Source organism: Bos javanicus, chromosome 1 (genome assembly GCF_032452875.1).
Source record: "Bos javanicus breed banteng chromosome 1, ARS-OSU_banteng_1.0, whole genome shotgun sequence".
In the NCBI taxonomy this organism is placed as follows: Eukaryota; Metazoa; Chordata; class Mammalia; order Artiodactyla; family Bovidae; genus Bos; species Bos javanicus.
The window spans coordinates 7,588,243-7,612,663 of NC_083868.1; the positions used below are offsets into that span (position 1 = coordinate 7,588,243).

Sequence of the window (24,421 nt, forward strand, 5' to 3'; positions counted from 1 at the left end):
TCCAGGGAATCTTCTCGACCCAGGGATCAAATGCAGGTATCCTGCATTTCGGGGAGCTTCCTTACCATCTGAGCCATCTGGGAAGCCTGCTTTTATTATGTATAATAGAATGGACAGACTATACTAACTCACTTTCTTTAATGGTCATAGACTCTTTAAGATTTTTTTTTTCACATGTTAGTTTTATTTTCTTAAGAAATTATTCATCAGTTTTCAAATGGCTTGGTGTAAAGTTGTGATATTTTCTTATGAATTTTAGTATCTGTACACTATTTGTAAGTATGATCTTTTCATCCCTAATATTTATTTCTCCTTTTTCTCAATCAACCTAACTAAAGATTTGTCTAATTAATCTTTGCAGGTTTTATTTTGCTTAACCATTCAGATTTCTTTTGTTTCATTACTTTTTTTCTATTATTTCTTTATACTTGTAATGGTTTATTTTTTTGTAATGTACATTTTTCATTGACTTCCTATATTTTTTTGTTTTCTAGTAGATGTATTTGAGAGGTGTAGTTCTCTCTATTAGTTGAACCATTTTCCACAAGTACTGATATGTGGTACTTTTTCATTTCATAGTTTTAAATATGACTGATAATTTGATTTTGTTTAAAAAATACAGGAAGCATTTTGGCCTTTTTATTTTATAGTGAAAATAAAATAAATTTCTTCATTGTGGTTATTATTTCTACTTTGTTGTGGTTACTGTTTTTCTCTTTGCATACTCTGATCCTCAGAAGTGAATCACTAAGTCCAAATTACACCCAAGAGGTTGAAAACTAGGCTCCATGTTTTGAAGGGAGGAGTTTCAAAGAATTTGTGGACGTACTTTAAAATCTGCACAGTGGAGATTTGGGTGGAGTACAGTATTGTGTTAGAAAAAAGTGTTCTAATTTAAGAAAGCTATGAAGCAGAAGTGAATTTGAATTTAATTATTTCATGGTGATTGCTCAAAAATAAAGGCTTTATTATAAGCTACTGCAAAAAGTGCATTTACGTATCACTCTGTGAAGCATGACTTCATTTTAAATCAAGTGATTTTTCTCAATTTCATTATTTTCTATTCCAATTTTAACTGCACACATGAAAAGCAAAACTATCATAATTGATGTGTTTCATTAGCAGAATATGTGTTAAGTTGCTTCAGTTGTGTCCAACTCTTTGTGACCCTATGGACTACAGCCCGCCAGGTTCCTCTGTCCATGGGATTTTCCAGACAAGAACACTGGAGTGGGTTGCCATTTCCTTCTCCAGGGGATCTTCCCAACCCAGGGATCGAACCTGCGTTTTTCATTTTGGCAGGCAGGTTCTTACCACTAGTGCCACGTGGGAAGCCCGTTGGCAGAACTTTGTAGTTAAATGTCAGTTCTTATACCCGTGTCATTAGACACATCAAAACAAATCAGTTAAATCAGTGCCAAAATTGATTAAAAATCTTTAAAATTCAATTCATGACAGTGAATGAACCTCTTGAATATTCATTCCATTGAAGATACAACCAACATCTGACAACAAAGTGCATGTTACAAATTAAGAAGCTCTTGAGTAGAAAGCTATTTGATGGTTTTATTAATTATTACTATGTGGCAAATCATCCCAAGCCTTCCATTTTAAAAAACATTTATTTTCTGATACATTTTCTTTATGGGTCAGGAATTTGAGGCTGGTCTAACTGGGTGGTTCTATTTTGGGTCTGTCATGAAGTTGAGGTTGAGATGTTGGTTGTGGCTGTTGTCATCATCTGACGACTTGATTGAAGTTGGAGAATATTCTTCCAAATGATTCACTCACATGGCTGTGGGCAGGAGACTGTGGCCCCTCACCACATGGATGTCTTCAAGGGGTTGAGTTTTCCAGCAAACATAGCATCTGGATTCCCCCAGAGTGAGTGATCCAAGACAGTAAGATCCTCCAGAGGATCTTCCTGATCCAGGGATTGAACCCAGGTCTCCCACATTGCAGGTGGATTCCTTACCATCTGAGCCACCAGGGAAGCCCAAGGGCCAGGTAGTAAATATTTTATGTTTTATAGGCAGCTATTCAACTCTGCCGGTGTATCACAGAATCAAATGAATGAAGAGCTGTGGTCCAATAAAACTTTATTCACAAAAACATGTAGTGGGCCAGATGCGGCCTGTGGGCTATGCTTTGCCAGCCCTTGAACTAGATCAACACAACATGAATAGCACTCCAAAGCTGTAGCAGAAGCCTCTGGTGGTGCCACCAAACTTTGGGTATCTCACTCATGTATTCTGAATTCTGGCAATGATAAATGGTTACATTTCCCTAGTTGTCACCTATTTGAAATCAGTTGGTTAGCATAGCCCAAGTTGTGGCGACTTGAATAGGATTGGGCCTGGAGGACCAAACCTTTCACCAGAATCTCTACCATCACCCTACTGAGGCAGTCATGCAGGGAAACCACCTCTCAGATGACCCAGGCTCTGAGACTCTTATCACATGAGCTGTTACAGTCACTGCAGTGTCTCTGCAGAAGGCCCTGTGGACACGCAGTCACTGTTCCTAGTCCCTTGTCTCCCCTACTTGATTGAAGACTTGTGTTGGAAGATAATTCTTCAAGGGTCTCTTGGCTTTCTTCATGTCTTGAAATCAAGGCACTAACTTTCCTCTGCTCTGGATTACCTCTTCAAGAATACTTGTATAGTGACTGTCCTGTGGTCACTATACAAAGAGGGATAGTGTCTCTCAAAGCAGAGAGAAGACATTTTCCAACTAAAGAACAGGTACTCTTATCCTCCAGTCTGATAAACAGTGTGTCTCCACAGCAAAAGGAAGGCATGCTTGATGCCCGCAGAGAAGAATTGAGCTTTCCCAAGTCCAGGCTTTCTCTCCTATAATGCAACCCACTGTGTATGTAGGTACGCATCTGGGCCCCTCCATGGTGCTCCCATGGGGCTCAGGGGCACGAGGAAGCTGATGAAAATATGCTGACGTTCATATTAATTGCTGTGCTGAGTAATGAAGTTCGTTGTCTCTGATCCAGGAAGCCTGCCTTCATCTGCCAGCAGTGAAACTGTGTCAGGTTGACCTGTTAGGTTTCAAGTAGGGTAAACGTTCCAATCCTTCTACACTTCTGGGCAGTGCTGAGTCCTGCAATATTCCCTGCAGAACCTCCATTAGTGCTGGCTTACTGGAGCCAATGGGTCTTCAGCGATAGTTCACACCCCAAACGCTGTAGGGCCCATGTGCAAAAGTGTTTCTGTAGGACCCACTGCCAGGGGCTACAGGATGAAGCAAGTCTCCCTGGTGACCCACACTTCACACTGCTTTCCCACTCTTCCCTTAAATCGTGAGGTCCTTCCTGCCAATTCTATTGCCTATGCCGATGAGTTAAGCCAATGTACTTGGAGTTTAAAGATCTGTGAGAATGACAGTGAGACTCAGCCTCAATTGTTTTCATTTTGCTGTCTTAAGCAAAAATCAAATTCAGGGCCTACAGATGAAGTTAAAAGTATTACTAAAGGTAAACCTTCACTAAGAGCTCAGAAAGACCAAAAGGTGATGTCTTAGAGCGTTAATTGAGGCTTTTGCTTTATAATTTGCTGTTTTCCTCTCCTGTTTCTACTATTTGGGTAGTTACCCTTGAACTTTGACCATAATGTTTTAGTCTCCCATGGCTGCTGGAACAAATTACCACAACCTTAGTGGCTTAGAACAGCAGGAATTTATTCTGTTGCAGCTCTGGTGGCCACAAGTCTGAAATGCGGTTTTCTGGACCAAAATCAAGCTGACAGCAGGGCTTCAAGCCCTTCAAAGGCTCTAGGAGAGAATCATTTGCTTTCCTTTTCTAGATTCCAGGGCTCGTCGCTTGCACTCCTTGGCTGACAGTCCCTTGTTCCATCTTCAAAGACAGCAGTGTCATCATAATACCATCTCTTTTGTAGTAAAATCTCCCTCTGCCTCTGTCTCATAATACACTTGTGATTACACTGAGAGGCAACCTGGAAAATCCAGGATCATCTTCCCATCTCAAAATTCTTGGTCGCTTCTGCCAAGTCCCTTTTGCCATATAAAGTAATATTTACAGAGTTCTAGGGATTAGACGGAGAAGGCAGCGGCACCCCACTCCAGTACTCTTGCCTGGAAAATCCCATGGGCGGAGGAGCCTGGTGGGCTGCAGTCCATGGGGTCGCTAAGAGTCGGACACAACTGAGCGACTTCACTTTCACTTTTCACTTTCATGCATTGGACAAGGAAATGGCAACCCACTCCACTGTCCTTGCCTGGAGAATCCCAGGGACAGAGGAGCCTGGTGGGCTGCCGTCTCTGGGGTCACACAGAGTTGGACACGACTAAAGTGACGCAGCAGCAGCAGCAGGGATTAGAACATGGATATCTTTGGGGGCTATTATTCAGCTTACCACACAGACGTATTAAGTACTGTCTTTACCAATAACCTCAGATATGCAGATGACACCACCCTTATGGCAGAAAGTGAAGAAGAACTAAAGAGCCTCTTGTTGAAAGTGAAAAAGCTGGCTTAAAGCTCAACATTCAGAAAACTAAGATCATGGCATCCAGTCCCATCACTTCATGGCAAATAGATGGGGAAACAGTGGAAACAGTGGCTGACTTTATTTTTCTGGGCTAAAGATCACTGAAGATGGTGATCGCAGCCATGAAATTAAAAGACGCTTACTCTTTGGAAAGAAAGTTATGACCAACCTAGACAGCATATTAAAAAGCAGAGATGTTACTTTGCCAACAAAGGTCCATCTAGTCAAGGCTATGGTTTTTCCAGTAGCCATGTATGGATGTTGAGAGTTGGACTATAAAGAAAGCTGAGTGCCGAAGACTTGATGCTTTTGAACTGTGGTGTTGGACTGCAAGGAGATCCAACCAGTCCATCCTAAAGCAGATCAGTCCTGGGTGCTCATTGGAAGGACTGATGTTGAAGCCGAAACTCCAGTACTTTGGCCACCTGATGCAAACAGCTGACTCATTTGAAAAGACCCTGATGCTGGCAAAGATTGAGGGCAGGAGGAGAAGAGGACGACAGGATGAGATAGTTGGATGGCATCACCAACTCAATGGACATGGGTTTGGGTAAACTCCGGGAGTTGGTGATGGACAGGGAAGCCTGGCGTGCTGCGGTTCATGGGGTTGCAAAGAGTTCGACACGACTGAGCAACTGAACTAAACTGAAATGTCCTCGGGTGATTCTGAACGTAACCAAACTAAAAATAAATTCTAGATTCCTCTCACTCTGGTCCTACAGTCCTGCTAATTGACTTTCATAAATACAGTTGACCCTTGAACAACACGGGGGTTAGGGCACTGATCCCTTCTGCACACCAATAATTCACATGTAACTTTATAGCCAGACCCTCCATGGCCTCCACGGATTCAACCAACCACAGATTGTGAAGTGCTGCAGTGTCTTTACTGAAACAAATCTGTGCACAAGCAAGTGGACCTGTACAGCTCAAACACATGTTGTTCAAGGGTCAACTGCATATTTTAAATGGGGGTTTGGGGGGCAACTACAGAAGAGGTTCCTAAACTTAGTTAAGGTAATTTGACATTTCTTGAAAAATACATGAGGACTCTTTAAAAGAAAAAAACCTTTTAATCTATTAATTATTTACATGTTGGCGGCACTGGGTCTCTGGCGCAGTTCGTGGGCTTCTCCTGCTGCGGCAGGCACAGTGGCAGCTTCTTGCGGCGCACGGGCTTCTCGAGTTGTGGCCTGCAGGCTTCTTTTGCTGCAGTGCGTAGGCTTGGTTGCCCCATGACATGTGGGACCTTAACTCCCTGACCAGAGATCGAACCTGTGTCCCCTGCGCTGGAAGGCAGATTCTGAACTGCTGGTCCACTAAGGAAGTCCCTAGGCTCTTAAATATGTGATTAATCTGAGTGTTGAGTTTATTTACATACAACTCTCCCTAATCTAAGAAAAAAATTAGATCAGTTTGCAATATATAAGAAGAAAATAGAAATATATGATAGAGGATAAAAAGTGGGAGAAATGTGACTAGAGAGAAGAATGGAAGCAGAAGCCACTCTAAATAATAGAAGAGAATGGAGACAATAAGCATGTAAACTTGAAACATTTTTATATAAAAAACTTCCATTATAGAATAGATTATCACTGTACAAATGCCAACACAAAAGGATGAAGGTTCCTCTATTCCCACCTGTCACGCATTGGAGAAGGAAACGGCAACCCACTCCAGTGTTCTTGCCTGGAGAGTCCCAGGGATGGGGGAGCCTGGTGGGCTGCCGTCTATGAGGTCGCACAGAATCGGACATGACTGAAGCGACTTAGCAACAGCAGCAGCATGTACCTTTTGAGAATTTCTTATATACACATACACACAAACCTTCTTGGTTAGTTTTTAAAAAATATACATATAGGCTAACATTATTTTACAACTTGCTTTTTTTCACTGATCAGTAGTACATAACGAACCCCTTCTGGTTCAGTATATACAGACGTGACTCATGTTTAATGGCTGGAGATGTTTAGTAACATGAATATACTGTACTTTATCTTACCAATCCCTTTGCTGATGGACAGTTAACTTCATTGTTCTGCCGTTACAAGTAATGCTGAAATGAACATCCTCTTCATGTATAATTAAGTGTAACTTTTTCATTATATATTCTCCACATATAATACATATAAATATGTGAAATTCAATATATATATATTTACTTGCATTTGTGCAAATATTCCTGTAGGTGACTGCTGGGTAAAAGGAAATGCCCTACCTGCCTGCCTTTTTCTAGATAACAAATTTCGGACAATTTTACTTGTTAACAGAGAAAAAACTTTCAGTTTCAAAATATGCCAAAAGCATTCAGCTTTAAGTAGCACACACTGTGGATCAGGACTTGGTGAACTTGAGGACTGAAAGCATTTCTTGGCCTGCTTGCCTGGAAAGGACAGTTGTCCCTTGTAGACCTTTTGTCTTCATTATTTTCAAAATTTCTTCTAAAATGAAAATTAAAAGATAAAATCCAATTAAATCATTTGGTGAAGTGTGTACAATCACTACACAGTTTATTTAGTAACAGATTATTTACAAGCTCCACTCATCTGAGAGAACAGTGAACACCATGCAATTTCTATTAAAGTGAACTTGGACTTCAGATAGATGAGCGCACTCTGTATTTTCAGGGTGTTGCTGAGAACTTCTAGTCAAGACTGAATGACTACTGTGCAGTGGTAGCCTGCTCTGGACTCAACAGAAACAGGAGTTATACTTGCTATTACAATAAATGATTCATTTTTGAGTTGCCTGGCTCTAATCTCTGCCCTACGTTCCTCCTTCTGGATGAAAACACCAACAAGGGTATGGGCAAATCATACGGTGAAGTCGAAAAGCGGCAGTAAACGAAGCAGCTTATTTTTTTCAGGAGTACTGAAAAAGTAAAACCTTCCCTTTGTTAATATTTAACACTACAAAGACAAAACCGGGAAACTGGAGTTACCAAAAACAAACAAACAAAAAAAACCACACACACACAACTCACCTCCCCCTCAAACCTACAACACTAGTAATTATGATGTGATCTGAGGGACTGAGAATATAACATACCACATAAACACCAAACCTGAGATGTACAGAAAAGAGAAGAAAGATTACAATTTAGTTACCAACTAATCTGAAAGCCAGGATATAAAAATCAGTATCAGGAGATAGCTTTCATGATAAAACTTCAGATGAACTAAAGAATATACAGCCAGCAGAACTGCCAATGACATAAAGACTAGAAAATTCACAGTATTGAAGGTCAGGTATTAGAAGAAGAAATTACAGACTCTGTATTTGGGTACTGGTTTATAAATTAGGGGAAAACCCCTCAAAAACACAATACTCTTTAAAATCAGAAAAATCTACCTCTTAAAAATCTCTCTCCTCTTTCAACATGAATGCTATGTCTGTATTAGCAGTTGTCAGCAACTACATTCATTAACATTCTGGGTTACTTAATTACAGTCTTTGACACAATCAACCTTGATTTCAGCTAAGGAAATGGTTAAAAGATAAAATGATCTGTATTACCTGGATTGTTTTCTTTAATGGTGACTAAATAGAACAATCCTCTTGGTGAAAGGAGATCTGGAGCCAGTGGTAAGAATCTGTCTATGACTTCACGACCGTTTCTGCCACCAGCCCAAGTTGCCTGTATCCCGCGACTCCCAACCTGTTAGAAAGACTGTTCTAAGTTACACACATAAAAACACAATCTTTTTGACAAGCTACGATGACCAAACAGGTATGTATTTTGTATTTTACGGCTGATGAGGAGGTGGCGGTAAAGTTGAATCTGTGACCCACTATTTCCTAGCATGTGTAACCTTATATATAAGTCTCTAATCTTTTTTTTTTTTAAATCTTTTTTTTTTTTTTTTATATAAGTCTCTAATCTTGATGAACTAGTTTCCTTTCTCATCTGTAACATTAGGAAAGTAACACTTTTATCTGTACAGTTAGGAAAATGATCAAAAAACAATCTTTTTATCTATTAGGAACAAATGAGGAAGTATATTTAAAGTTTGAGAACAATGCCCTGCACTTAATAATGTGGCTTAGTAATAGCTGTTACCATCAACATGTTTAAATTCCTCTATTTAAAACAGAACAATCAGAAAGAAACTAGATGGGAGAACTGGTATTATGAGAGATCTACTTCACAGCAACAGGGCTTGACAACATCCCACAGCAGCCGGCTCTCTTAGATACTCAGAGTATCACAGCCCTTTCTTAGGAACCCATTTATTACATAAAGGTACAAGGAAGCACTTTTTCCTATAACAATCTTATTATAGAAACAAAACCTTGAGAGTTTATATAGCATTAAAAATCTTTAGAGCCTTACCACGGTATATTGTTTCTAAAACTAAGGAATATATTGAAGAAATCACTCAAAAACTACTTAAACTCTAATATAATTATTTTCTTTCTAATCCCTTTAATGGTTTTTGTTCATATTTCAGTTTAAATTATCTATGTACAGCTGTACACTCTACTTTTATTCATTTGTCAAGGCATAAAAGTAGTTTCTTTATACTTATAACCATGTTCCTGTATAATTAAAAGAAGTATGTTCATAAACCTTAAAAAAAAACAAAAAAACTGTACTTTTCCCCTTTTACTCTTTTGTTCATCTGCTCCCCTCCCATCTTCTATACACACACACACACACACACACACACACGTTTTTCTTTTTTGTCCATGTTCTACAAAGATAAGATTGTATCTACATTCTTACTTGTATCTTACTTTTCTCACTCAACAATACCTTATAGAAATCTCTTTGTGTGATCAGGTATAGTTCAATTTCCTTTTTAATGACTACATAATATTTTATGGTATAAAAGTATCATCTCTTATTTAGCTGTTGCTGGACATTCAGCATGTCCATTTGCTTAATTTTTTTGTATTTAAATTATTCTCATATGTGTCATAAGCTTCTCCATATACTTTCCCACAAAGTTAATCACAGAAGGGCCTTTATCAGTTCCTCTGTTTTAATCAAGACTTTCCTCCTGGAGACTTCCTTTCCTAGCATTCCCAGCACTCCCTTTTTCTGGGGCTCATGTCTTCCTCCTCCTTGGCTTCCTCCCTTGTTTCGGAGGAGCCCACTCTCTGAATGTTTCACAGGGTACAGTGCTCTGTGGAAAGCGTGCATGGTGATGGCCCTGTTTAGCATGGACTAGGAGCCCTCGGTGCTGAACCCTCTCTACTTGCCTTCTGGGGATGCTCGGCCAGCTCTGTCTGCTTGCACTGGAGACGGCCCTTCAGGAGGATGGCCTGGCACCAACCACAATCTCACAGGCCACAGAGGGGTCATCTTCGGAAGGAGGGTCACCTTTGGTGGCCTGCTGACTGCCTGCTCCTAATCCTTGACAGGTCACAGGTTCAAACCACAATATCTAACCTCACGTTTTTAGATGGAATAGTAAGTATAGACACAACTTTTTATATGCGCAAACTCCTGGTATTTGTATGTTACATCTCCTGGATCTAACCTCTAAGTTTCCTTACTTTTACCTTCATGATTTCATTCTTTTTATCTTCATAAGCCAAAATATTTTATTTGGTTTCCAGACCACTGATTCAGGTCATGACAGAGACTACAGTCTTTCAATTTGTTTCCTAATGTTTTACATTGTAAAACATGTTTTTAAGCTCCAGGAAATCTTTGTTATGCTGCCTTTTAACCCTGCTAACTGCTCTGCTAACGGAAGACACTAGCTTTCTCTGTTGGAACAGTGACAAAGCCCAAGACATTGCCCACACTCAATTATCTGTACAATTACACGCATAGCTTAGCAGTAGGAATGTGGCAGAAAGGAAGCCCAATTGTATTAGCATGTTCCCAGAATCTCCTCTTCATTCACTAGGCTTGCCAGTAGTTTGTGGGCCTGATAAACCATGATTTACTTGTTTCTTTCTGTTACATACTTAGGTTCATATTATTTGCCATCATATATAAAGCTGCAATAAACATATTTTTGTAAATTACAACTTTTATTCTGTTGTTAATGATTTTCCTAAATTACATCTAAAAGACTGAGATTACTGGACTAAACCATTTTTGTTACTCTTGATATTTATTTCCATAGTGCTTTCCTGAGCTGCATGTATTTTATTTAGCTGCATTTCCCTCAACTGCTGCTCACCTTATAACAATGACTTTCCTTCTCAAATGATTTCATATGTCAGGGGAGCAACAGCTTCTCAGCAGGAGTGGCAGCAGCAATGCAGACCTCTCCGTTCTTGGTGGAGATGAATGCAATATTTATCAGCCTTGCTGATAATCAAAGACTAAAATAGGTATAATAATTCAAAGGAAAGCAAGCCTTAGTCCACTATTACACTTCTGTCTGCTTTGTCCATTACTTCTTTAAATTGGGAAGTGGTTAACATGGTTGGTTTCCTTGGTGGCACAGAGGGTAAAGAATCTAGGAAGCACAGGAGACGGGGGTTTGATCCCTGGATCAGGAAGATCCCCTGGAGAAGAAAATGGCAACCCACTCCAGTATTCTTGCCTGGGAAATTCCATGGACAGAGGAGCCTGGCAGGCTACAGTCCGTGGGGTCACAAAGAGTTAGACATGACTGAGTGCCTAACACTTCTTTTTTTTTTCTTTTTCTTTCTAACACTTCTAATATGGTTTACCTCTTCATGACTGAAAACTTTATAATTATGTATTTCAAGGTTATACCTTTTCCTATCTGAAGTGAGAATTGGTTCTCCTCCTCCCCCACTTCCAAATACTTGTGAAAGGAGGAAACCTGAGCCTTTCAAAGATAATTCCTATGTGAATTTAAGGCTGATTAAAATATTTTGTTTTGCAGATTTGTTATTCATGACAAAGGTACACACACACATACGATTTAAATACCATGGCCTGATATGGATGGGATTTTAAAGACTAGATATGGATCACAGTTTGAATTTCCATTAATTTCAGGCTCCTTTCCTATGTCTACCAATAGTATTCAATAATTGACAATTATGAGTAAAATCAGGCTTCCCTGATAGCTCGGTTGGTAAAGAATCTGCATGCAATGCAGGAGATCCTGGTTCAATTCCTGGGTTGGGAAGATCTGCTGGAGAAGGGACAGGCTACCCACTCCAGTATTCTTAGGCTTCCCTTGTGGCTCAGCTGGTAAAGAATCTGCCTGCAGTGTGGGAGACCTGGGTTTGATCCCTGGGTTGGGAAGATCCCCTGGAGAAGGGAAAGGCTACCCACTCTAGTATTCTGGCCTAGAGAATTCCACAGACTGTATAGTCTATGTAGTCACAAAGAGTCAGACACAACTGAGCGACTTTCACTTCCACACGAGTAAAATCATAGCAGTCTGTTATTAGCAGCTGACTGATGTCATATGATGAAGTACATTTGATCTGAGACAGAAAACAGCTGAAAATATTAGTAATTAAATTTTGCTGTACGTCTTACCTCTTCAGGTGGAGTCACAACATAAGGAGGATTAAACACAAGAAGATCAACACTTTCCTTCAATCTTGGTAGCAAGCCTTTGACCTAAAAAATGTTCAAGAGAGTCAGAATTTTAAGCTGGACCCAGAAATAAATAAATAAGTAGATGGTTGAATAGATGGATCAATCAATCAATTTTTAAATATATTCTCCCACGTTTTTAGACAAAAGTGTGTTAGAGGCCATATTTAAGACAGAAATGGAGATAAATATTTTTGTATTTTGATTCAGATTAAAAAAAAACATGTTTCCACCTATAAACAAGGAAAATAAGCTATTTATCAGAATGAACACTCCGCTCTTCAATAGCTTCAACAGCTACACTCTGGGCTCACTTTTAGAAGATAAAATAAGAAGAAGGCAAGCTCTCATATATTCTACATAGATTTATACACAACTTTAAATTTATAGCTGCTAACTTAAATACTTATTTTCTACAACTAAGGGAAATGTTTTATAAGATGACAGAAAACATATATTAATGACAAAAATACCAGATGATAGGGCTGTACTTTTCTTTGTACTTCTTTAGTAACTTGTAAATGGACTGGCTGAAACAATTATATATCAAAGAAAAAAAGAACTAAGAATAGTGGGAAGAGACACTAAAAACATAAGTTGTTTGGCATCTTATAAATCTTTGAACTGATATAACTTTCTATAGAATTATTCAGAACTGTTAAACTCTTAGTTTAAATACAATTTGAACTAAATTAATTGCTTGATATTCTAGCACAAGGGCTTCCCTGGTGGCTCAGCAGTAAAAGAATCCACCTGCAACGTAGGAGACATGGGTTCAAGCCTTGGGTCAGGAAGATCCCCTGGAGGAGGGCATGGCAACCCAATCCAGTATTCTTGTCTGGAGAATCCCATGGAGAGCGGAGCCTGGCAGGCTACAGTCCACAGGGTCGCAGGGTTGGACATGACTGAACTGACTTAGCACACATCCATGCATTTCTAGCACAAAGCATATGAAAAGAGAGAGGAAGTGCTATCTATGGGGAGCAGTAAAATATAACAACATAAAGCAAGTGAAAGACAAAGAGGAGAGAAAATAAAACGTCAGAATCACTGCAGAAAATAAAAACTTAGACTCTAATAAGCCTTGTCATCATCACATACAGTACAGAATGATGACTGATATTCATATTAATGACCTTGAATCACTAAAAGGTAAAATTATGTTCAGTTTAAGAATGTAAGGAAGTACACAAGACACATTTGAAGAAGACTTCCTTCTAAAACTAAAAACGAAATACAAACTTTGTAAACAAACTCAATTATCCAAAACAATAGTTTTTGATAGTTCTGATAATCTATGTCTAGTGTTCTGAATACAAGCAAACGTAAAGTTTTGCAAAGTGGGCTTCCCTTGTGACTCAGCTGGTAAAGAATCCGCCTACAAAGCGGGAGACCTGGGTTCGATCCCTGGGTTGGGAAGATCCCCTGGAGAAGAGAATGGCTACCCACTCCAGTATTCTGGCCCACTCCAGTATTCTGGCCTAGAGAATTCCATGGACTGTATAGTCCATGGGGTCACAAAGAGTCGGACATGACAGCAACTTTCACTTCACTTCATACCTACATCTTTCTATTTTCTTTGCCACAAGTCAGCACTGAGTATCATGGTCAACTTTCACTATTGACAAAATGGATTCTGACAGCTTTAGAACTGACTTCCACCTTTAAAAAGCTGTGAGACCTCTAGATTCTGATTCAGAAAATCTGGGCATAAACTCTGGATTTATCACTGTATTAATTTAATGACTTTCAAAAATATCCCTTACCTGTTAACAAAAATAGATATTCCAAATTTCTTCTATCTCTAAAGTTTTATTATTATACCAAGAAAACATATATTTAATACTAATTATGGACATATTAAAAAATTTCAAGAGCAAAATCACCATACTGATTTCATGTAAATCAACTGAGTACCTTTCTTGATAGTCTAATTTTTAATAATAGCACTAACAACTTCTAGTGATACAAAATTTCTTAGATCTTTGGCTTCATTCCTTAAATCATTTGTGAGTTTAAAAAAGAAGAAAAACCTCAAAACCTTATCAGTATAAGAGTAATATAGGCCAAACAGCATGAAAGCATATTATATGTCTTAGGCCCACCTTGTACATACTATCATGATTTTTGCTTATAAAAAGTCATTAACATTTATAAGTAAAAAAAGGTTCAAAATTATCCAAATCTTACTCGTATAATCGAAAATATTCTGAAAACTGGAATTGAGAAATGTATGATTGTAACTTAAAATAATGGTTCTAGAGTTGTCATCTGTTCTTTTTACCTGCCTTGGACCCGTTCTGCCTTTCTTCTGATGATGTGTCCTTGACTTTCATTGAGGAAACTCTACCTCCGCTCCTTCTCAATAGGAGTGGTATGGGTAGGGTTTATTTCAACCCAGCTGCGGGAGTGGGACTACCACTCAGGCTCAAGTCAATCCTGTGCATATCCAATCCCCCTGGATCACAGTAACAGACTGAGAGATGGGCATATGACCAAAGTTGATACAAATGGTACTCAGTCTGGGGTTTCTGCTAGAGTAACTGAAAATTGAAAGTGTTTCTTTCCCTGTGGGGTTGCTGAGAAATAAGATATGGACATGCAAGCATCTTGCTACCACGCAGCCAAAGACTGCAGAGGAACAGAGCTACTAGAAAGAAGTTTAGAGCTAAGAAAAAGATGCCTGTAACATCATTTGAGTTCCTGAAGCCAGCCGTGCCTGAAGCCATCCACTCTTTTTATTTAAGCCGGTTTGATGGATTCTCTTCACTTCTGACCGAAAGATACCTGATCTGTACAAGCCAACAGAAATTTCCTTTGGATTGTGGGAAAGGTGGATTGTATTAGCTTAAGAGCCCAAAATCACTGCAGATGGTGACTGCAGCCATAAAATAAAAAGACGCTTACTCCTTGGAAGAAAAGTTATGACCAGTCTGTCTAGTTAAGGCTATGGTTTTTCCAGTAGTCACGTATGGATGTGAGAGTTGGACTATAAAGAAAGCTGAGTGCCGAAGAATTGATGCTTTTGAACTGTGTTGTTGGACAAGATGCTTGAGAGTCCCTTGGACTGCAAGGAGATCCAACCAGTCCATCCTAAGGGGAATCAGTCCTGAATATTCATTGGAAGGACTGATGTTGAAGCTGAAACTCCAATACTTTGGCCACCTGATGCGAAGAGCTGACTCACTGGAAAAGACACTGATGCTGGGAAAGATTGAAGGCAGGAGGAGAAGGGGACAACAGAGAATGAGATGGTTGGATGGCATCACCGACTCAATGGACATGAGTTTGAGTAAACTCCGGGAGTTGGTGATGGACAGGGAAGCCTGCCGTGCTACAGTTCATGATCGCAAAGAGTCAAACATGACTGAGCAACAGAACTGAACTGAACTGATCAGTTAAGAAGAATGGCAAAACCAATACAATATTGTAAAGTAATTAGACTCTAATTAAAATAAATAAATTAAAAAAAAAAGAATTTACTTTGTCTAGTGGGTTAAAAGAGTCGGACACGACTGAATGAACTGCACTGTACTGTACTGGGTTAAAAGTTACTTAATTAATCACTCAAGTTTCTTTGATGTAAATCATCTTGACCTTAACTTAACTGAAAAGAAAATTAATTATTACACTACTGAGCAGAGAGTAACAGCTTACCAAATCTGTAATTATTGGTTGAATGTGGACTTTGTTACAGCGTGCAGTCTCCAGGGTACACGCTGCTGCCTCAGGGTTGATATCGGTGCACCTATAAACAGAAAAGAAAAAACTATATCCTATGTCTATGGATAAAAATGCAAAGAATGTTCCACTCCTTTTATATAAAGTAGATTTAGAAAAAAATTGAAATACTTTAATAATGGTGAATAAAAAAGCAATTCAGATTTGTCATACTGATGAAAAAAATTGTTATATTGATGTAAAGACCAAGAGTAGAATATAGCTACATGCAAACATATCTGAAGGAATTTATTAAATTATGAATCCAATGGAGAAATACTATGCAGCTACCAAAAATGAAATATAAAAGGAAAATGCTCATCATACAGTATTAAATGAAAAACACAGGAAGTGAAAAAAGAAATAGAGGAAAACAATTGGGCCACGTGTGGTAAAATTTATGGGTGATACTATTTTCTTATATATTCTTATATATTCTCAAATATTCTATAAAGAAATTTTATTATGTTCCAATTTTTTCTGATAAATTATTTATCTAAAAATGATTCAAATTTAGAGATGACTTAAAGTTATTATCTGGCTTCTATAATTACGTAGTATAATGGGACAATTTTGAACACGCATTTGTCACTTTTAAGGAGGCATAATTTGTAATCAGAGTCCTAAGCACACTTAAAATAGACACTATCAGATACATATTATCCACTTACAAAAATGTTTCATTCAAGCAGTGATAGTCACCATGAATCTCTTAGACCAAGGTGTGGATGAATGTGTACACTTATACTTACATATACAAAGCCTGAGGACCAATCACAGAGGCTAGGAATGCAGATACCACTCCAGACCCTGAGCCAACCTCGAGGCATATTTCCACTCTAAAAAAACAAAATAAAATAAATATTAGCATAGTGGTATTAAAATACACATCATTGAATATAACTCATGCTACTCTAATGTCTATTTCCCAGAATCATCCCTCACCTGAAAATACATGGAAATATAAAAGAAATTTATAAATAAGCTGCTGCTGCTGCTGCTGCTAAGTTGCTTCAGTCGTGTCCGACTCTGTGCGACCCCATAGACGGCAGCCCACCAGGCTCCCCCGTCCCTGGGATTCTCCAGGAAAGAACACTGGAGTGGGTTGCCATTTCCTTCTCCAATGCATGAAAGTGAAAAGTGAAAGTGAAGTTGCTCAGTCCTGACAAGACTCTTTGAGACCCCATGGAATGCAGCCTACCAAGCTCCTCCATCCATGGGATTTTCCAGGCAAGAGTACTGGAGTGGGGTGCCATTGCCTTCTCCGATAAATAAGCTAATTCCCAACAATCACTTAGTGCTCATTTACTGTTCAAAACTGTTGAAATTTTGGGTGTGTGATTGAAGTCTGCAAAATAATAGTTTTTGATTTTCACAGAACATTACATAAACAATGGAATGTTAATTTAGAGTTAGAAATATTAATATGGAAGACATCAGCTTTTCCCAGAAGGAGCTCCTAGTTTGGTGTTTCCTAAAAATGAAAAGGTATTATTACAACATTTATTTATAAAAGATGTTTTTTGTATAATATCATATATGAAACAAATCGCCAGCTCAGGTTTGATGCATGATACAGGATGCTTGGGGCTGGTGCACTGGGATGACGTAGAGGGATGGTATGGGGAGAGAGGTGGGAGGGGGGTTCAGGATGGGGAACACATGTACAACCGTGGCAGATTCATGTTGATGTATGGCAAAACCAATACAATATTGTAAAGCAATTAGCCTCCAATTAAAATAGATAAATTTATATTAAAAAAATAAAAAATAAAAGATGTTTTCTCTCATTTTGAAGTAACTCATGAGTTCATCAGCATATCCCAGGGGAAGACAAGAACCACCCCCCACTTCTACTAATAATAGATTTACAGCAGCAGAGAAATCCTGTATTTATACATCTCCACACTGAATTGGGAAAACAGCCAAGTAATCTGACCTTAGAATATTAATAATACTCTTAAGAATGCAATTAAATACACAAATTCTTGATTCTACCATACTTATCCTTCCCTATAATCTGGTATATGGGCGTCCCTGGTGACCCAGTGGTAAAGAATCCACCTGCCAATGCAGGAGATAAGGGTTTGATCCCTGGGTTGGGAAGATCCCCTAGAGAAGAAAATGGCAATCCACGCCAGTATTCTTGCCTGGGAAATCCCATGGACAGAGGAGTCTGGCGGGCTACAGTCCAGGGGGATTGCAAAGAGTTGGACATGACTTGGTGACTAAACAACAACAACATAATCTTGTATATACGGTAAAAGTGCAAATCATCCCCATTCCAGAAACAGGTTTGATGGTATTTAAGGGGCACTCTAGCACCTAAGGAGATGAGGGTTTGATCCCTGGGTTGGGAAGATCCCCTAGAGAAGAAAATGGCAATCCACTCCAGTATTCTTGCCTGGAAAATCCCACGGATAGAGGAGCCTGGTGGGCTATACTCCACGGGGTAGCAAAAAGTTGGACACAACTGAGCAACTTCACTAGCACCTAACTTCCCAAATGAACTATTCAAAAACAACAGACTCTAGGGGTTTCTAACTTCTGGAACCACTCTGTACATCTGACAAGCTTTTACTGTGCTGTAGGAAGGTCTGTTGAATCTTAACAGGAGGCTTCTATTTGAAAATAACTATCGTGGCCTCATAAATAATTAGAATTCCATGACCAGAAATACCCAAGACTTTAAAATAAAAACAGTTCCTTTTACAGCAAGGCAATTTGTGCTTTAAAATCTTTCTGGGATATCTTGATAATAAAAGATATGTTATAAAACAGTACCGTTCTATTCTGTATTCCAGTAGATCCAAAAGTTTCAATACTTACAATGAAAAATTGGTTTATTAAGAGTTGGAGCAATTTATACACAGAAAAATCTGACCAAGAGAGAGAAACAAATACAATTTGGACCTTCTAAGCCTGACAGCTGTTTGTTTCACCCTGAAAAACCCCATTTCAACTTTTGATCTTTAACTAAATCTGTGTGTGCTGTGTGCTTAGTCATGTGGACTTTTTGGGACCCCATGGACTGTAGCCCCATGGCAATCCTCCAGGCAAGCTTTGCAGGGGGATTCTTTACCATCTGAACCACCAGGGAAGCCCAAGAATACTGCAGTGGGTAACCAATCCCTTCTCCAGGGGAACTTCCCAACCCAGGAATTGAGGCAGGGGGTATCTTGCACTGCAGGCGGATTCTTTACCAGCTGAGCTACCCGGGAAGCCCAAATTAATTAAATCTAACTACCCAAATTGCTTTCATCTAAAAAATGACACTGTAAGTATTCGCTTTTTATAATATTGAATTAAAATCTATACAAGCGCTTCAACAGATCAATTTTAAAACTTATTATAAGCTAGGGTATATTCTGTAGGCAGCTAGCTGCATGTAACTTTAAATTTTTTACAATAAATTAAAAATTCAGTGCTAGTCACATTTCAAGTGCTCAGTAACCACACGTGGTCAGGTTTTTGCTGGGTAGCTGAGTATGCTATCCAGTGGGTTTAAACACACTGCCCTACTCCAATATTTTACAATCTCATTTCTTTTTGGTGCCCTTCCATTGCTGGAGGATGCTTTTATGTACTGCGTAGATTCAATAATGCTATGGGGCACTGATATTTACTAAAAACGGTAATACTGAGAGGCAGCGTTCTCAGGACGTTTTGTTTTTGAACGTGTTATAATATCGCTACTCTTTAGGCTCTTCAGATTAACAGCTGATAGGAAACGATACATCCTGAAGTGGTGAGGAAGCACGGAGCCCCTGAAACCAAAACACCACCTTGGGAAGAAAGCGGACAGCTCCCTGCCGCAAGGATTGTGTGCATCCACGGGAAAACCTTCAGTTACAGTGTTCTGGTGTCAGCTGTTCCCAAGCGGGCCGACACTGCCTCCTCGCGGGGAGGGCGGCGACAGTCCTTGCCTTGGTCCTGCGCCGCCGCCTCTCCAGGACTCCCGAACCCTCTCCCGCGGGAACCCTCGCCCTCCTCGCACCCCGTGAGTTCGGCCGCCGCCGCTTCGAGTGCGTCCAGCAGCAGAAAAGTGTCCTCTGCGGGCTCGTACACATCGCTGAAGTCGCCGCGGCCCACATGCCCATGCAGCGGCGTTGGGAAGCTGGGCGCCGCCATCTTTTCCCTCCTCGGGCCGGCGCGCGTGCGCGAAAGTTGCGCATGCGTACGTGCAAGGGCGCGGGCTTGGCCGTCGGGGTGGGGCACCAGGGGCGGCCAGGAGCCGCCCATAGGGCTGGTCTGCGGGTGTCTTTCCATTGCTGATTGGACAGCTGTATAATCTGCAACGACTCACGTTTGTTTCCTTCTTTCGAATATTAAATTTTATTTTAGTTTATGGACTAGCGCTGGGTAGAGGCAGCCTTTGTTGTTTTTGACTAAGGAGAATGTTTTCTCTTTTTATATTTAGAAGTTTTCTTCTATTTCTAGTTTGCAAGGATTCGAAAAAATCCATAATAGAATGGTTACCAAATTTAACGATTTTTTTTTCTTTCCATCAGTTGAACGTTCAGGCTTGAGGCTTTAGATTAAGATTTTTTCCCCTTATTTCGTTTTTTAGTAATATTACAAAAATTGCCTTCTTGATGCTATATCATGAATGCTCTCTTTTTATAAACCTCATGCAAGAGGATGCATATTTTTCTTTTTTTTTCTATTATTTTTTTTAAATTTAAATTTATTTATTTTAATTGGAGGCTAATTACTTTACAATATTGTATTGGTTTCGGAGAAGGCAATGGCAACCCAATCCAGTACTCATGCCTGGAAAATCCCATGACGGAGGAGCGTGGTAGGCTGTAGTCTATGGGATTGCTAAGAATCAGACATGATTGAGCGACTTCACTTTCACTTTTCACTTTCATGCATTGGAGGAGGAAATGGCAACCCACTCCAGTGTTCTTGCCTGGAGAATCCCAGGGACGGTGGGGCCTGGTGGGCTGCCGTCTATGGGGTCGCGCAGAGTCGGACACGACAAGCGACTTAGCAACAGCAGCATTGTATTGGTTTTGCCATACATCAACATGAATCTGGCCCCGGTGTACAGGTGTTCCCCATCCTGAACCCCGCCTCCCACCTCCCTCCGCATACCATCCCTCTGGGTCATCCCAGTGCACCAGCCCCAAGCATCCTGTATCATGCATCGAACCTGGGCTGGTGATTACTTTCTTATATGATATTATACATGTTTCAATGCCATTCTCCCAAATCATCCCACCCTCTCCCTCTCCCACAGAGTCCAAAAGACTGTCCTATGCATCTGTGTCTCTTTTGCTCTCTCGCATACAGGGTTATTGTTACCGTCTTTCTAAATTCCATATATATGCGTTAGTATACCGTATTGGTGTTTTTCCTTCTGGCTTACTTCACTCTGTATAATAGGCTCCAGTTTCATCCACTTCATTAGAACTGATTCAAATGTATTCTTTTTAATGACTGAGTAATACTCCATTGTGTATATGTATCACAGCTTTCTTATCCATTCATCTGCTGATGGACATCTAGGTTGCTTCCATGTCCTGGCTATTATAATAAACAGTGCTGCGATGAACATTGGGGTACACATGTCTCTTTCAATTCTGGTTTCCTCGGTGTGTATGCCCAGCAGTGGGATTGCTGGATCATAAGGCAGTTCTGTTTCCAGTTTTTAAAGGAATCTCCACACTGTTCTCCATAGTGGCTGTACTAGTTTGCATTCCTACCAACAGTGTAAGAGGGTTCCCTTTTCTCCAAACCCTCTCCAGCATTTATTGATTGTAGACTTTTGGATTGCAGCCATTCTGACTGGCATGAAATAGTACCTTGTTGTTTTGATTTGCATTTCTCTGATAATAACTCCAGAAAGAATGAAGGGATGGAGCCAAAGCAAAAACAATACCCAGCTGTGGATGTGACTGGTGATAGAAGCAAGGTCCGATGCTGTAAAGAGCAATATTGCATAGGAACCTAGAATGTCAGGTCCATGAATCAAGGCAAATTGGAAGTGGTCAAACAAGAGATGGCAAGAGTGAATGTCAACATTCTAGGAATCAGCGAACTAAAATGGACTGGAATGGGTGAATTTAACTCAGATGACCATTATATCTACTACTGTGGGCAGGAATCCCTCAGAAGAAATGGAGTGGCCATCATGGTCAACAAAAGAGTCCAAAATGCAGCACTTGGATGCAATCTCAAAAACGACAGAATGATCTCTGTTCGTTTCCAAGGCAAACCATTCAATATCGCAGTAATCCAAGTCTATGCCCCAACCAGTAACATTGAAGAAGCTGAAGTTGAACGGTTCTATGAAGACCTACAAGACCTTTTAGAACTAACACCCAAAGAAGATGTCCTTTTCATTATAGGGGACTGGAATGCAAAAGTAGGAAGTCAAGAAACACCTGGAGTAACAGGCATATTTGGCCTTGGAATACGGAATGAAGCAGGGCAAAGACTAATAGAGTTTTGCCAAGAAAATGCACTGGTCATAACAAACACCCTCTTCCAACAACACAAGAGAAGACTCTATACATGGACATCATCAGATGGTCAACACTGAAATCAGACTGATTATATTCTTTGCAGCCAAAGATGGAGACGGTCTATATAGTCAGCAAAAACAAGACCAGGAGCTGACTGTGGCTCAGACCATGAACTCCTTATTGCCAAATTCAGACTTAAATTGAAGAAAGTAGGGAAAACCACTAGACCATTCAGGTATGACCTAAATCAAATCCCTTATGATTATACAGTGGAAGTGAGAAATAGATTTAAGGGCCTACATCTGATAGATAGAGTGCCTGATGAACTATGGAATGAGGTCCGTGACATAGTACAGGAGACAGGGATTAAGATCATCCCCATGGAAAAGAAATGCAAAAAAGCAAAATGGCTGTCTGGGGAGGCCTTACAAATAGCTGTGAAAAGAAGAAAAGCGAAAAGCAAAGGAGAAAAGGAACAACATAAACATCTGAATGCAGAGTTCCAAAGAATAGCAAGGAGAGATAAGAAAGCCTTCTTCAGCGATCAATGCAAAGAAACAGAGGAAAACAACAGAATGGGAAAGACTAGGGATCTCTTCAAGAAAATCAGAGATACCAAAGGAACATTTCATGCAAAAATGAGCTCGATAAAGGACAGAAATGGTATGGACCTAACAGAAGCAGAAGATATTAAGAAGAGATGGCAAGAATACACAGAAGAACTGTACAAAAAAGATCTTCACGACCCAGATAATCACGATGGTGTGATCACTGACCTAGAGCCAGACACCCTGGAATGTGAAGTCAAGTGGGCCTTAGAAAGCATCACTACGAACAAAGCTAGTGGAGGTGATGGAATTCCAGTTGAGCTATTCCAAATCCTGAAAGATGATGCTGTGAAAGTGTTGCACTCAATATGCCAGCAAATTTGGAAAACTCAGCAGTGGCCACAGAACTGGAAAAGGTCAGTTTTCATTCCAATCCCAAAGAAAGGCAATGCCAAAGAATGCTCAAACTACCGCACAATTGCACTCATCTCACACGCTAGTAAAGCAATGCTCAAAATTCTCCAAGCCAGGCTTCAGCAATATGTGAACCGTGAACTTCCTGATGTTCAAGGTGGTTTTAGAAAAGGCAGAGGAACCAGAGATCAAATTGCCAACATCCACTGGATCATGGAAAAAGCAAGAGAGTTCCAGAAAAACATCTATTTCTGCTTTATTGACTATGCCAAAGCCTTTGACTGTGTGGATCACAATAAACTGTGGAAAATTCTGAAAGGGATGGGAATACCAGACCACCTGATCTGCCTCTTGAGAAATTTGTATGCAGGTCAGGAAGTAACAGTTAGAACTGGACATGGAACAACAGACTGGTTCCAAATAGGAAAAGGAGTTCGTCAAGGCTGTATATTGTCACCCTGCTTATTTAACTTATATGCAGAGTACATCATGAGAAACGCTGGACTGGAAGAAACACAAGCTGGAATCGAGATAGCCGGGAGAAATATCAATAACCTCAGATATGCAGATGACACCACCCTTATGGCAGAAAGTGAAGAGGAACTCAAAAGCCTCTTGATGAAAGTGGAAGTGGAGAGTGAAAAAGTTGGCTTAAAGCTCAACATTCAGAAAATGAAGATCATGGCATCCAGTCCCACCACTTCATGGGAAATAGATGGGGAAACAGTGGAAACAGTGTCAGACTTTATTTTTCTGGGCTCCAAAATCACTGCAGATGGTGACTGCAGCCATGAAATTAAAAGACGCTTACTCCCTGGAAGGAAAGTTATGACCAACCCAGACAGCATATTCAAAAGCAGAGACATTACTTTGCCAACAAAGGTCTGTCTAGTCAAGGCTATGGTTTTTCCTGTGGTCATGTATGGATGTGAGAGTTGGACTGTGAAGAAGGCTGAGAGCCAAAGAATTGATGCTTTTGAACTGTGGTGATGGAGAAGACTCTTGAGAGTCCCTTGGACTGCAAGGAGATCAGCCCTGGGATTTCTTTGGAAGGAAGGATGCTAAAGCTGAAACTCCAGTACTTTGGCCAGCTCATGTGAAGAGTTGACTTATTGGAAAAGACTCTGATGCTGGGAGGGATTGGGGGCAGGAGGAGAAGGGGACGACAGAGGATGAGATGGCTGGATGGCATCACTGACTCGATGGACGTGAGTCTGAGTGACCTCCGGGAGTTGGTGATGGACAGGGAGGCCTGGCGTGCTG

The 24,421-nt window shown here is 40.1% G+C and overlaps 1 protein-coding gene across 2 annotated transcripts; it reads right to left on the reverse strand.

The window, feature by feature from the left end:
- Window positions 1–6,060: 6,060 nt before the first annotated feature.
- N6AMT1 (N-6 adenine-specific DNA methyltransferase 1) lies at window positions 6,061–19,901 on the reverse strand. 2 transcript variants are annotated; one of them, XM_061422901.1, is made up of 6 exons: window positions 19,721–19,899; window positions 16,476–16,562; window positions 15,661–15,751; window positions 11,944–12,027; window positions 8,034–8,175; window positions 6,061–6,958 (listed from the first exon to the last, which is right to left on the reverse strand). In XM_061422901.1, exons 1-6 carry the CDS (start codon window positions 19,852–19,854, stop codon window positions 6,852–6,854), a joined length of 645 nt encoding a protein of 214 aa, XP_061278885.1. In that variant the 5' UTR covers window positions 19,855–19,899; the 3' UTR covers window positions 6,061–6,851. The 2 variants fall into 2 exon arrangements, with proteins under 2 accessions (XP_061278885.1, XP_061278961.1); XM_061422977.1 differs by lacking the exon at window positions 6,061–6,958 and adding an exon at window positions 7,501–7,581 and having other exon boundaries at window positions 19,721–19,901.
- Between the last annotated feature and the right edge of the window lie 4,520 nt (window positions 19,902–24,421).

What these genes read in the sequence shown, in the direction of transcription:
- N6AMT1 (XM_061422901.1), bottom strand. Translation starts at nt 19,854, where the DNA reads ATGGCGGCGCCCAGCTTCCCAACGCCGCTGCATGGGCATGTGGGCCGC. An exon ending in TTGTGACTCCACCTGAAGAG is followed by an intron (nt 8,176 to 11,943) that starts GTAAGACGTACA and finishes TCTTTCTAACAG; the next exon opens with GTTGGGAGTCGCGGGATACA. An exon ending in CATTAAAGAAAACAATCCAG is followed by an intron (nt 6,959 to 8,033) that starts GTAATACAGATC and finishes TTTTCATTTTAG; the next exon opens with AAGAAATTTTGAAAATAATG.